The 14,447-nt window shown below is 36.8% G+C and overlaps 1 protein-coding gene across 1 annotated transcript; it reads right to left on the bottom strand.

Moving 5' to 3' along the window:
- Positions 1-3,629: 3,629 nt before the first annotated feature.
- Positions 3,630-4,049, bottom strand: LOC145677400 (tRNA (uracil-5-)-methyltransferase homolog A-like). Its single transcript, XM_081747903.1, has one exon. The coding sequence runs from the start codon at positions 4,047-4,049 to the stop codon at positions 3,630-3,632; it is 420 nt and encodes a 139-aa protein (XP_081604029.1).
- Positions 4,050-14,447: the final 10,398 nt, after the last annotated feature.

The following is a 14,447-nucleotide window of genomic DNA, read 5'->3' as shown; positions in this document are numbered from 1 at the left end:
AATGTTCAACCTGAGTTATTACTTTTGAATTCCTATATACGCCAAGTTTGCTCTTTGTAATGTTTAATCTGAATTATCACTTTTGGGCTCTTATATACGCCATATCAGCTCTTTATAATATTCAATCTGGCTTATTATTAGTGAACTTTTATATTTGCCAAGTCACTTCTTTGTAATGTTCAATCTGAGCTATCACCTTTGATCTCTTATGTACACCAAGTCAGTTCTTTATAATGTTCAATCTGAGTTATCACTTTTGAGCTATTATATACGCCAAGTCAGTTCTTTGTAATGTTCAATCTGAGATATCACTGTTAAACTCTTATGGATATAAAGATGTTAAGTAATATGTATATAAAGAAGTTTATGTGTTAGTTCTTTGTAATGTTCAAACTGAGTTATCATTGTTGAGCTACGCCAAGTTCGTTCTATGTAATGTTCAATCTAAGATATCATTGTTGAGCTATTATATATGCCAAGTCAGTTCTTTGTAATGTTCAAACTGAGTTATCACTTTTGACCTCTTATGTAGGCCGAGTTAGTTGTTTGTAATGTTCAATCTGACTTATCACTGTTAAGCTCTAACTGTTAAACCACGTTAACCCATAGTACTGTAGTATAAATTTTATGTTATCCAAACAACCATTTGCTACCATTAATCCAACACTGTTGACGGAAACGCAACGCAATTTTGCGTGTTTTCGTACGGAGTTACGTTTGCTATTAAGTTAGTTAGCGGATGTTCGACAAAGAGGACAATTCCAACGTAATTTCACCTTTGGCATTTGGTCAGAGTACCATATCTACTACTGTCTGTGCTGCCAGAGTGAAGCGCCAAGTTAATTATCATACAGTTACATATAGGAGCGTTCAGAGCAGAAGGTATTCAATTACAATTTATACGCTTCGTGTAAAAACAATTGAATACCGTTTTTCACCCAAAAAAATGTATTTACAGTGTCTTGATCTTTTAACCACTGAAATGAGCTTCAGGTGGAGATTTAAAAGATGAAATATTTCCGAAAGGATGAAAATTGGACTTGAAACCCTTGTGTACCGAACACCGTATACTTCTGTTCATTTCGAAGTTCATTGAACTTACAATCCAAAGATAGCCAATGAATATCGTACATATTGGCTGAAAAAAATGAAGATTTTTCACACAGAAGTCTTAGTTTTGGGCATTATCGGCATCTTTGTTCTTAAACCTGTCATGTATAAGTATTGAGGTCATTCGGAGAGAATACTATCCAAGGAAGGGTAGAAGAAAGAAAGGAATAGGACAGGAAAGGTTAGGATTAGGAATTAAATTTCTGGGCTTGCGGTATCTATGGCCATGTTAGTACGTCACTAGGATTAGGACTAGGAATTAGATTTCTTGGCTTTCGGCATCTATGACCATGTTGGCCCGTCACTAGGATTAGGATTTCTAGGCTTTCGGCATCTATGACCATGTTTGCCCGTCACTAGGATTAGATTTATGAATTAGATTTCTGGGCTTTCGGCATCTATGGCCATGTTAGCCCGTCACTAGGATTAGGATTAAGAATTAGATTTCTGGGCTTTCGGCATCTATGGCCATGTTAGCCCGTCACTAGGATTAGGATTAGGAATTAGATTTCTGGGCTTTCGCCATCTATGGCTATGTTAGCCCGTCACTAGGATTAGGATTAGAAATTAGATTTCTGGGCTTTCGGCATCTATGGCGATGTTAACCGTCACTAGGATTAGATTTATGAATTAGATTTCTGGGCTTTCGCCATCTATGGCCATGTTAGCCCGTCACTAGGATTAGGATTAGGAATTAGATTTCTTGGCTTTCTGCATCTATGGCCATGTTATCCCGTCACTAGGATTAGGAATTAGATTTCTGGGCTTTCGGCATCTATGGCCATGTTAGCTCGTCACTAGGATTAGGATTAGGAATTAGGTTTCTGGGCTTTCGCCATCTATGGCTATGTTAGCCCATCACTAGGATTAGGATTAGGAATTAGATTTCTGGGCTTTCGGCATCTATGGGCATGTTAGCCCGTCACTAGGATTAGATTTATGAATTAGATTTCTGGGCTTTCGGCATCTATGGCCATGTTAGCCCGTCACTAGGATTAGGATTAAGAATTAGATTTCTGGGCTTTCGGCATCTATGGCCATGTTATCCCGTCACTAGGTTAGGATTAGAAATTATATTTCTGGGCTTTCGGTATCTATGGCCATGTTAGCCTGTCACTAGGTTTAGGATTATGAATTAGATTTCTGGGCTTTCGGTATCTATGGCCATGTTAGCCCGTCACTAGGATTAGGATTATGAATTAGATTTCAGGGCTTTCGGCATCTATGGTCATGTTATCCCGTCACTAGGTTAGGATTAGAAATTATATTTCTGGGCTTTCGGTATGTATGGCCATGTTAGCCTGTCACTAGGTTTAGGATTAGGAATTAGATTTCTGGGCTTTCGGCATCTATGGCCATGTTGGCCCGTCACTAGAATTATGATTATGAATTAGATTTCTGGGCTTTCGGTATCTATGACCATGTTAGCCCGTCACTAGGATTATGATTAGGAATTAGATTTCCGGGCTTTCGACATCTATGTCCATGTTAGCCCGTCACTAGGATTAGGATTAGGAATTAGATTTGAGGGCTTTCGGCAGCTGTAACGTGATCTATTATTATTATTAAATAAATAATAGTAGCAAGACTTTTATATGGCTATTAACAGCTTACGCTTCTTTTATTCTGTAAGATGATGACAATCCTTCACTATATCACAAAATATTTGTCGAATATATATCATCAACTATATATCGTCATAACAACCATATCATCTTGACAACCATATCAACTAATCAACAAACCTTTTCTTTTTTTCAATATACCTATTTCTGTTCAATTATTGCTCCTCTGATCATATACCTAAAACAGGTACAGATTGATAATATCGTTATATAAATTGTCGCTCGAACGGGAATTACGTAACAGTAATACTGTGAAGGAAAGAACCCTGGATAAAAAAAAAGTTTCCAAATATTGATATTTTGAATAGCCCTCGTATGAATTTAAAAATTGCATTAATACAATTATTTTTCTTCTCTTATCCTTATATATATATTCATATTACAATATTATATTCTTTTATATGTAGTCTTAGTCATACATTCATATATTAATAACATCAAAAAAATATCGTCGATAGGACTATTCAGTTGGCTATTCCTTCCCGTATTAAATAATGTAATATCATCTTTATCTACAGCAACATTATTTATAAATAACGACTATCGTCCTATTAGATGTTAACAAAATCAGAAGGCAATATAATATGCAAAGATCTTAGCAATCACAATACATAAAACAGGTACAGATTGTATAATAGCGAATTATGATCTGCAATTAATATAAAATTGAAACAAATATTTAAGATTAATGTCATGAACTTCAACTAAGCATAATCGGACCTCCTTTTGGAACGAACAAATAAATGAAGATAAACATAGCGCTTTAGAATTATCATAATGACATACATATTAACAACAAAAAATATTTAAGACAATAGATATACTACATAAGTATTTCATAATGAATCAATTATAGATGAGCTGTTAAAGAAACAAATACATTATCTATAATTGTTACCCAACGTCACGTAACATGCTCCTCCAGGCCTGCTGCGTAATAGACAATGGAATAGGCTTCTTTGCCTTTGGTAGCGTTTCAGGATCTAGTCTTCCAAATAAGATAATCATCTGACAGTGTGTAAGTTCAATAGTCAACTTCCGATGAAGCCCAGCTCTAGGTGGATCTACAATAACAAGTATCTTCTTTTCAGATACATTCTCCACTACGGTGAGCAAAATATCTTCAGCCTGTCCAACAAAATACTCGCTGTTTGTGGTGTCATTCTTTACAGCATTGGCTCTTGCATCTTCAACCGCATGGTTTGACATTTCTATGCCAAGAATTTGAGCACATTTCTTAGCAAAAGTAAGTCCAATTCCTCTAGTGGCACAACACACATCTATCAAGGAAGTTTCTTCATCAACCTCAACCATTTCCGCGATCGAAGTATAAGGCTGCTCGGCTCCCGAAGTATACACTTAAAAATAAGAATCTGGAGATACTCGGAAATCCATGTCACATATAGTTTCTTCCACGTATTCTTTTCCGAACAATAGCTGCAGTGGTAAAGGTTTCTCACCTTCTTCCTTTTCAGTGAAGATCTGGAAATAGAACGATGTTATATTCAAGCTGCTTCCTTCTCTGTTTTGGAAGTAATCTTTCAAATCATCCTTAATCTTCCCTATTTCCTCCTCATTCAGGGTTTGTGGATGCATAACTATCAACAGTATCAAATCGCCAGTATTCGATATTCGGACAGTCAATTGTCTCCAGTAACCTTCATGAGTCTCTAAAACAAATGGCTTATCTGACTCTCGTATGTATTGTTGGAAGACCTTTACTGCCTCTTTCATTCTGTCAGGCAAATGTCTCAGAAAGTCTGCCGGTCCAATCCTCATTGAACCTTCTTTGAAGCTAGCCAGTCGAAAACCCACTGTTCGCTCTTGCATCTCAGGGTCTATGCCCACTCTAAATTCACACATTGTTACGGTAACCATCAACAACAGCTGGTGGTTTAATTTCAACAAATTCACAAGCAAGTCCTTCATTCTTCTCTTTTCTTTCTTCTGCCCAACCTGCCAAATCCAAATTCCTTCTCTGCATCAAATCCGTCCGTCGCGTGAGCGAAGATTTTGTTTCTTCAGTCTTTTTCTTCAACTGTTCTTCATAAGGAACATCCCACAAAGGTATTGTAACCTGTTTCATTCTATCTTCTACAGGTAACTCAACTTTCGTCTTTTTAAAATCCTTATCATCAGACTCTTCCAATTTTTGGTTACGTCGATCAGTTAATTCAACCTTTGCATTGAACTGTTCATTCCTTAAGTCCAACTCAGAACCAATTTGCTGAGTCATTTGTGGAGTGATTTCTTGGGACATCAGATGTATTTGTTGACTTATATTTAATTTCAGTTCAACGAATTTCGTTCTAATTTGTTGACTCGTATTGAGTTTTATTTCTTCGAATGTCGTTACAAGTTGCTGCTTTAATTGCATAAACATATCCAGGATTTGATTAGTAGTCACAATTTGTGACATAGTTTCTTCTGTATTATCTGTCATTAACCTATCAGCATTAACGCAAACAAGTATAATGTAAGTTCATAAGTCCCTTGATATTAGAATTGAACCCTGTCTTTACTATGCTTCAAGACTTTTACAGGGTCCCGGGTTTCGTCGCACCATATGTAACGTGATCTATTATTATTATTAAATAAATAATAGCAGCACGACTTTTATATGGCTATTAACAGCTTACACTTCTTTTATTCTGTAAGATGATGACAATCCTTCACTATATCACAAAATATTTGTCGAATATATATCATCAACTATATATCGTGATAACAACCATATCATCTTGACAACCATATCAACTAATCAACAAACCTTTTCTTTTTTTAATATACCTATTTCTCCTCTGATCATATACCTAAAACAGGTACAGATTGATAATATCGTTATACAGCTATGACCATGTTAGCCCGTCACTAGAATTAGAATTATGAATTAGATTTCTGGGCTTTCGGCATCTATGGCCATGTTAGCCCGTCACTGGGATTATGATTAGGAATTAGATTTCTGGGCTTTCGGCATCTATGACCATGTTAGCCTGTCACTAGAATTTGAATTATGAATTAGATTTCTGGGCTTTCGGCATCTATGGCCATGTTAGCCCGTCACTAGGATTAGGATTAGGAATTTGATTTCTGGGCTTTCGGCATATAAGGCCATGTTAGCACGTCACTAGGATTAGGATTAGGAATTAGATTTCAGGGCTTTTGGCATCTATAGCCATTATAGCCTATCACACATATGAGAGATGATGTCCGTCGGCGATCACACTATCGGAGAATTGGAAAGGAAGAAAGGAATGGGGAAGGAAAAAAGCTGCCTATGACCTGAGTATTAGATAATATCCCGGCATTTCTCTGGTGACCACGGGGAAATCACAGGAAAACATCTCTCAAGATGGCTGATCCGAGAAAACTATTACACATTTTCTACCGAATGTCTCCACCGAAATATTTTATCGTCAAGAATTCTGTCTAAGAATTTGGAGTTTGTAATATATAAAACGATATTCATGCCTGTTGTTTTGTATGGTTGCAAAACGTGGTCGCTTACTCTAAGGGAAGAACGTAGACTGAAAGTATTTGAGAACAAGATCCTGGAACGAATATTCGGACCGAAGAGGAACGGGAATGGGGAATGGCGGAAGCTTCATAACGAGGAACTACATAATTTATACGGTTTACCCAACATTGTTAGGGTCGTCAAGCCTAGGAGGCTTAGGTGTGGAGGTCATGAAGCTAGAATGGAAGAAAATAGAAACGCTTTCAAAGTCTTGACTGGAAGACCAATCGGAAAACGACCATTAGGAAGACCTAGGCGCAGATGGGAGGACAATATTAAGATGGATCTCGCAGAAATAGGAACAAAGTAGAAACTGGATCCAGTTGGCCAAGGATAGAAGTCGATAGAGATCTTTTGTGAATGCCGTATTAAACTTCCGGGTTTCCATGGGCCATAGAATTAGTTATTTGCTTAGTTAGTCCCCACCGAAATAGAACCCGGGATCGCTCACATAAAAGGTGAGAACTATAGCGACTACGATCCTTCACAAACAAGAAAGATAGTATATACTAATACGTGGGTATAAACCTTACTACAAAACATCCACAAGGAAATAGATATGAGTATACGCAGAATATACTCATTTATTCATTTTTCTCCTCTATCTACGTAACTGGTACTCAACCTCCAATTATCCTTAATTAAATGCTTTGTAAAATTAAATCCACAGACTTTGCTTTGTAAATGAAATCCAATGTTGACGAAGTGTTAAGTAAAACGGACCATAAACACTTCAGTTGTACACAGTTGGTAGCCTTACAAATTCATAAAAAGGGTTTTTATTTTCTACCCCATTTCCTTCTTCTTTACTACATTCAGTGCTCTCAACAGCCGTAGTCATATGGCAGGTCATTTTCTCTCTGACCTTTTACTATCCAAGACAAAGACCTAATTAAGAAATTCAGCCTGGAAATCCCTCTTATAGAACATCCGACATCTTTGCAATGCAGGCTTTCTGTAAGGGCACATTGCAGATTCAAAAGACTTTTAGACAAGGACTCCGCTGGGGGTCTTTCGGATCCTTCAGAGAGTTAGCTCAACTTCTCTTTTAAAAAAGAAAGAAAAAATTGAGAAGTTTTTTTTTTTCAAAAGCTAAAAGCATGGAAAAGGAGGAAATTTTAGCGTAGAAAACGGACGGAAAATAATCTTTTGGTGACGCTTCTTAAAAATAATTGTGGTTTCATCTATGTTCTTGAAGCCTAAATACGCTTTTCTCAAGTTATTTCTTCTACAGGAAATAGCGTTATTTATCCACTGAAACGGCAAGCCGATAACTTTACAGAAAGCTATTTTATATGTCGCTCTCTTATATAGGTGCAGGGTGAATTGGTACCTGGACAGTCACTTTTAGTGGAAAGAACCCTTGGTTCGATTCCGGTACACGCAAAAAATAAATAAAATCTTCCAGTTTTACGTCCCTCGGTTATGCCGGCTAGGCGAAAGGAGACGGTTTGATTGATTGATTGATTTTGAGTTTTACGTCCCGTTCAGCAGCGAGGCTATATGAGACGTCGACCTACTGATTAACGTGGAATTCGAACCACATGAGCTCCCGCCGGGAATCGAACCCGGGTATCCCGCGCCAAAGGCGCATACGCTAACCACTTAGCCACGGAGGATCTCGAAAGGAGGCGAGGATGATAAAAAATGAATGCTATGGTGGAATGAATAAAGTGGGTTGAAACGGGAGAACCCGAGAAAACTTACGGACACGATGTTTGTGCACAACAAAGAATACTTGGCGCGATCTGGCATCGAACCATGGACCCTACGCACCAGAGGAGAATGCTCTTCCATTGATCTACCGCGCCCCCAACACACCTAAATCAATGGTATAAAATCATTACCCTAGATTTACTCTTGGTTTTAGTACTTATTTTTAGTCATACCCCCATTTCATCAATTGTTCATTCACTTCCATTTATTACCCGGTTCTCTTACCTTACAAGAAAAAAAAGTACTTCGAATATGAACTACCGTATCTCATTTAACTTTATTACGATCACATACTTTTTACTTTCAACCTCAGTAAATCTATTGTCCGTGGAGATATTGAGAGCCAAGGGTGGCCCTGTGTGGTTTCCAAGGGAGGGGGGGAAGTATAAGCGACGTTTCAAATATAGTTTCAAATTTTGCTGTAACTAATGTAAAAATTCTATTGGGTTTTCGATATTCCCAAGTACAATTTCCTCTTAGGGGGGCAACCGCCCCACTTTGTCCCCCCCTGAGGGGTACCCTTGTTGACAGCTACAACAACGTTTTGCAATTTGAACCGCAAGGGACGTACTAAGGTTTCTTTTTTCACAAAGCCCTTAGTTGAAGAATTTAAACTTGTGTCACTTTCGAACGTTATCTATCATTGGAGGCACACAGTTTTCACATCGACACTACAATCCTACCACGATTAAGGAGAAAGCTTGTTTATAGGGGTGTTTTGACTATTATCAGAGCGGACTACCTTTAAAATGAACGGAAAAGAAGAGTGTCCTTCTTTGTCCAAGAGAGCCAAAAATTATTAGATGCAATGAAACACCACTTCAAAATTGTTATGAAAAAACTTCTGTGTTAGAAGTGGCCGATAAGCAGGAGCACTTTCATTATTTAAAAACCCACAGGCCCTCTCTCTGGTCATTTTGCTTGCAATGCTGGAATGAGCTAAGATTTGAAGACGTGTCCGTAAGATGCAGCCGCCTCTGTAACGACCACTAGAACACAATGAGAGAGAGAATCACGCCTTCGCTGTCCCGAAACATGGCCGTCATCATTTTCTGATGACTGGCAGCATTTGTATGTGAATGTGGACGAGAGTCTGTCTGCTTCTATTCTGACGACTTCCATTTCGTTTCAGGATTGAAAAGTAATCCAATCTCATCCATTATGAAAACTGACGAATAGAAGGTACCACTTATGAGCTATCAAATTGTTACCATCCACGCAGCCTTCTGGTCAACAGCCAGTTTTCAGGAACTCACCTTAAAGAAGCTTTACGCATTTTCATATCTTCATGCAAAATAATCTCAATAAATCCCATAGAAATGCTAAGATTATAGGCGATATTATGCACACCTCATCGACAATCCTCCGTAACGACTCCCTTCACTTGTGAAATTGTTGTTCATGGTGTAACGTATAGTTGTTCGTGTTTATATTATTATTCTTTTACGGTTGTGATGTAAAATTAAATTCATCACATTGTGGTTTTCGAAGTACTTTGAAAAGATATCGAGCTTGTCTTTTCCCCTAAAGAAAATAATATGATATTTTGTTCCTAGGTGTACTTGTGGATGTATTAGCAACTATGTAATCTTTGATAGTGTTGCCCTCTAGTAGCAATTTTTATTGTTTCTGGCCTTCACCATACATGCAGTGTTGTCAACTTAGCCTATTTTTGGCTAAATCTAACGTATTTAGAGAGGCATTTAGCCATTCAAATCTACGAAATGCGCATAGCCTTAAATATGCTTATTTTATGAAACTCTTTTGCCATTTCTAGCCATTTTATTAGTCTTTAAATTAATTCCAAAAATACTTTTTCTTTCAAAATAAAGTTAAATTGTTTTTTTTAAATATTAGCCTATTTGTCACCAAGGGCGCCCATGTTGTGGTTTCCAAGGGAGGGCAAGTATAAGCGACGTTTCAAATATAGTTTCAAATTTTGCTGTAACTAATGTAAAAATTCTAGTGGGTTTTCAATATTCCCAAGTACAATTTCCTCTTAGGGAGCGAGCGCCCCACCTTGCCCCCCCTGATGGGCGCCCTTCCTTGTCACTATTGATTTATCTAGACACAGGGTGTTTTATTACGCAAGAAACACTTGTTTTTCGTTCTTCTTCTCTCTCCCAACCCACAGATTTACAAATACCTAATAATACTTATCGACTCAGAAAGAATTTTAATGTCGCTCCCGTAACGGCCCCGTTTACTACTTTTTAATTATTTTAATTTTAGCATTTCATTGCAAGAATGGAAGATTTCTAATACAAATTTAGTAAACTGATCGGTTCTTCAAGCCACAGAGATTTTGTTTATTAAAGGAAACAAAAAGGAAATCTGATTAACTTGAAAACTCTCAATGCAATCATGATGATTCATGTGGATGTACAGAGAAATAAGAAGTGTTTGTAAGGTCTATGATTACCGAAAAAAGTACTACTGAAAATTGGGACGACGGCAGTCTACAGAAACATAACCAATCCACAATCCAGCGTTGGCGAATCCAATTCCAGCGCCTCGACTAGCTTATTGATCATGACATGTTTCAATTCAACTGATAATATGGCTGTTGACTTTCACAAATCAGATGAGTTGTTGATGAATTTTATTGTAATTTAAAGTCATGTATGTTGCTTGTTAGTCTTCAACGAATAAAATTCAACGGTTTAAATTTTACTATAACTCACTTATAATCCTACACACAAAAAAGGGGGTTTAAAATCTACAATGTAGATTATAGGTTAGTAGCTAAAAATCTAGCCACTTTTTGCGTCAAAAAGCTTATTTCTGAAGCCCATCTAGCCTATTCTCTTCAAAGGTTGTTGGCAACATTGCATACGTGGCCAATCGGAAGTCATGGAATCTACCTGTAGTACGGGAGCAAACTTTTGTCATAATGAACGTTGTGTAAAATGGGTTGTTAGATTACTTTGTTATTTTGTGGATACTACTTATTTTAATTGGTGCAATTTGAAGGGCTCTTGATTGAAATAAATTAAGGAGAAAATTTGGCAAATAGTGATGGAGTACATGTAAGTTTATGCCGGCAAATTAGACAGATAAATTCTAGTAGACACACAGAGAAAAATCCGTTCTCCGGACAGTGGTATATTGTACAAATATACTGTATCCTCTTGCTTACTATAGAAATCAGTACGGAGCATACGTTATTCGTATGCTACATAGGCACTGCCCTTAGATGTTACATCATGCCGTTGCAGGATATCTGACATCTAACAGTTTTCCGTATACCACGTGCATATACTTATGTTACCTTCGTCAGCTATATGTTATATACGCCCATTTGTATGTGAGATCCTGACCGCCTACATTGTTTCATACAGAAAGTAAGTATAGATGGAACACTTATACAGAAAGTATTATAAAACATGCGTTTTCAGTTATACGTCTGCTGTACGTTAAGTCCAAAAACTACAGGAATTACACATGTAACTTATCTTTTTAAGTACGACACCTACAATTTTTTTCTCAGTGCAGGTATATCATATGCAACGCCGGATTTCGGGGGGGTGCAAATGTGCACGTGCACCCCCCTTCGTTGTAAATATACACTATCTAAAAATGAGAAGCCAGCATTGAAAATACCAACACTTTCCGAAACTTTCTGCCATCATGTTTCCGTTTGGGGCTTAATAGCAAGTGGAACTTTGGAAAAGCAATAGTTTAAGTCGATTTTCAAAAGGTCGAAGGCAAGGAATTCACCAAGCAAAAGAATATAACATTTGTCAAGTTGGGAATAAAACAGAAGCCAGGACGAGGGAACAACATTTTATCCTGCATAGAACTTGCGACCCCTCTTTAAAATATATACTTTCATCTGTTCCATTCATCAGCGTTGTCATAAAGAATATTGTCACATGTCACTTTGAAAAGTTTCAGTGTGATTGGTTATTTTGGTAGTAATTGGTGCACCCCCCTTCAGACAATCCTGGATCCGGCCCTGATCCTATGTGATTAAGCAGAAAACGTATAGAACATATCATTCTATTATTCTTAACTAGAATTGTGTCAACTAGTTTTAAGTATTTCTATATCCTGTTTTGTGTTTTTCAAATTTAGTATTTTTCATTACAAAATTCTTGCTAATTGGGGTTTTGTCTATGACATCACGAGCTATTTCTGGTTTATAATCAGTGCTAATTACCTATTGAAGCAGAACGTAATAGAGCTGCAATGAAAGAGTCTATAAATTCGGTTAAGGATATATAATAATAAGTATTATTATGAAATAGCACCTTTGTTAATTTATTTTAAACTTAACGTTGTTATAGTAGTACTGACATAGCCTTGCTTCATTTATGATTATAATTGATTGTTACTTTTATAATGCTGTTTCGTTGAAATGCTCTTATATATTACACGCGCTGTACTTACACACTACGCAGCGCAATTTGAACTCAGTGTTGCTAAGTAAGAAAACCGAAATACTGTATCTTTATATTTACCTACCGTAAAATATCAGCAAATTATCCGTATTTTAATGTTAAAAAATATGCAAAGAAATATATGCAATCAATTTTATATGTACCTTAGTTTTCTTCTAAATCTTCAATTCTGTGGGCCTTTTCATGCTTAACGCTGAAATACAGCAAGTACCTTTCTGCAACATTTACAGGCATAAGCTCACCGATACACGCAAGAAAGGAAGTGAGAGTTTAAATTTATTAAGAGAAATGTTTCATTTATTTATATAGGAGTTTAAAATTTTATTAAGAGTCTTTGTTATATACAATACAGAGGCGGATCCAAACCAATCCCAGAGTTTGGAGCTCTTAAAAGTGCTCTAAGTAGCAGCATTACAACCCCCCTTCCCAAGAAGTCCGTCCTGGATTCGCCCCTGATACAATACAAAGCCAAAAATAACCCAAAACATATGTAAATCAAACCAAAAGTTCTCGTTTTCCGTATTGATTACAAAAAATCTGTAGATCTGGCATCGCTCTTTGAAGTATCGAAAATTCTGCAGCTGTAGAACTACGAGCGCTGCACGGTACGGCCCCTATATTATAAATTTATAAAACATTGTACGTTTATTTTGAGATGAACTAAATTCATTTACCTGCTCATAATACCTGAAAAATCAGAACTTGAAGGCATTTTGTATTTTATTTATTTATTTCTGTTTCTTCTAGCTTTGTTTGTCACAAATTTTCTTCGAAAATAGTACGTTTATTTGCTTCTAAAACAAATCCAGTATTGTCATGAATAAAATCAAAGAAAGTCCTTGTATTGGTCATATCAACTACAGTATCTAATACCTACTTCACTGATTATAATGTTTCGAGAGTTTCTCTTTTCTTGGCGTCCACTTCCCCCTGACTTTGCCGTTTCATACAGACTTCTAAATGGCAGATTTGATTCCCTCTTTTCATAATTCTCTGTTTACTTACTTATTTTATTTCGTATGTCTCTCCGATTTTTACTTTGAGCCTCAAGTCAGGGTGAGGAAAGGTTTATAAATTTCTGGCATTATACCTTAAAAAAAAGTATTAAAATTATACTCCATTTTTCTTTAATTTTATTTATTTCCTTCTTTCAACAAGAATTTTAGGAATGACTAAAAGAAGAAATGGATCAAAAAATTGTGAACTTAGCCAATAATTAGTTTTCGGATCACGTGTCACAAAATCACTAAATTGAATTTTGGGATTTTTACGGAATAAGCACATCATACTGAGTTAAATGATAGCTTGGATTTGGCTACACTGTATTTAGTTCTATAAGGCGTAGAAGGAAATTTTTGATTGAAATGTATTTGATCTTTCGATGCCATTCTGGATCAGGGGTCACAAAATTTTTGAACGGTCCCTAAATCATGCTTTCGTCTTTTTCTTTTTACGAAATAAGCACATCATACTGAGGTAAATGACAGCTTGGATTTGGCTACACTATACATAGTTGTATAAGGCGTAGAAGGACATTTTTGAATGAAATGTATTCGATCTTTCGATGCCATTTTGGATCAGGGGTCACAAAATTTTTGAACGGTCCCTAAATCGTGTTTTCGTATTTTTTGTTTTTACGAAATAAGCACATCATACTGAGTAATTGTTTAGGTTTGTCTACACTGTATGTAGTTCTCCAGGGTTTTACGGAAATAGCACATCGTACTGAGTTAAATGATAGCTTGGATTTGGCTACACTATACAGGGTGTTTCAGATAAAACGTCCAGTCTGTATAAATCAGAAATGGCTGGGAATAAAAAGATGAAACAAAAACCGAGATAGGAAAATCTCATAGGGCACATCACATGGTGTTGTTGGGGTGGCCCCCAGGGGCCTCCTTCAAGGGGGCCGAGGGGCCAACTTCAAATTTTCAAATAGTAACACGTATTGAATCATACCTCATTCAATAGTACTTGAAAAACGAAACAACTTTTGTAGGAAACAATTTTCGATTTGGGCCACCGTTTTTAAATGGCCGCAAAAAGTGGTCCTGTATCAGATAAAACGTCCAGTCC

This window comes from Thermobia domestica, unplaced genomic scaffold (genome assembly GCF_964235325.1).
Source record: "Thermobia domestica unplaced genomic scaffold, izTheDome1.hap1.1 HAP1_SCAFFOLD_829, whole genome shotgun sequence".
NCBI classification, from domain to species: domain Eukaryota; kingdom Metazoa; phylum Arthropoda; class Insecta; order Zygentoma; family Lepismatidae; genus Thermobia; species Thermobia domestica.
The sequence above is the reverse complement of the archived record's forward strand: the minus strand, read 5'-3'. Positions and strand labels throughout refer to the sequence as shown.

Excerpts from the sequence above, each read along its gene's own strand:
- LOC145677400 (XM_081747903.1), bottom strand. The coding sequence starts at position 4,049 with ATGGTTGAGGTTGATGAAGAAACTTCCTTGATAGATGTGTGTTGTGCC.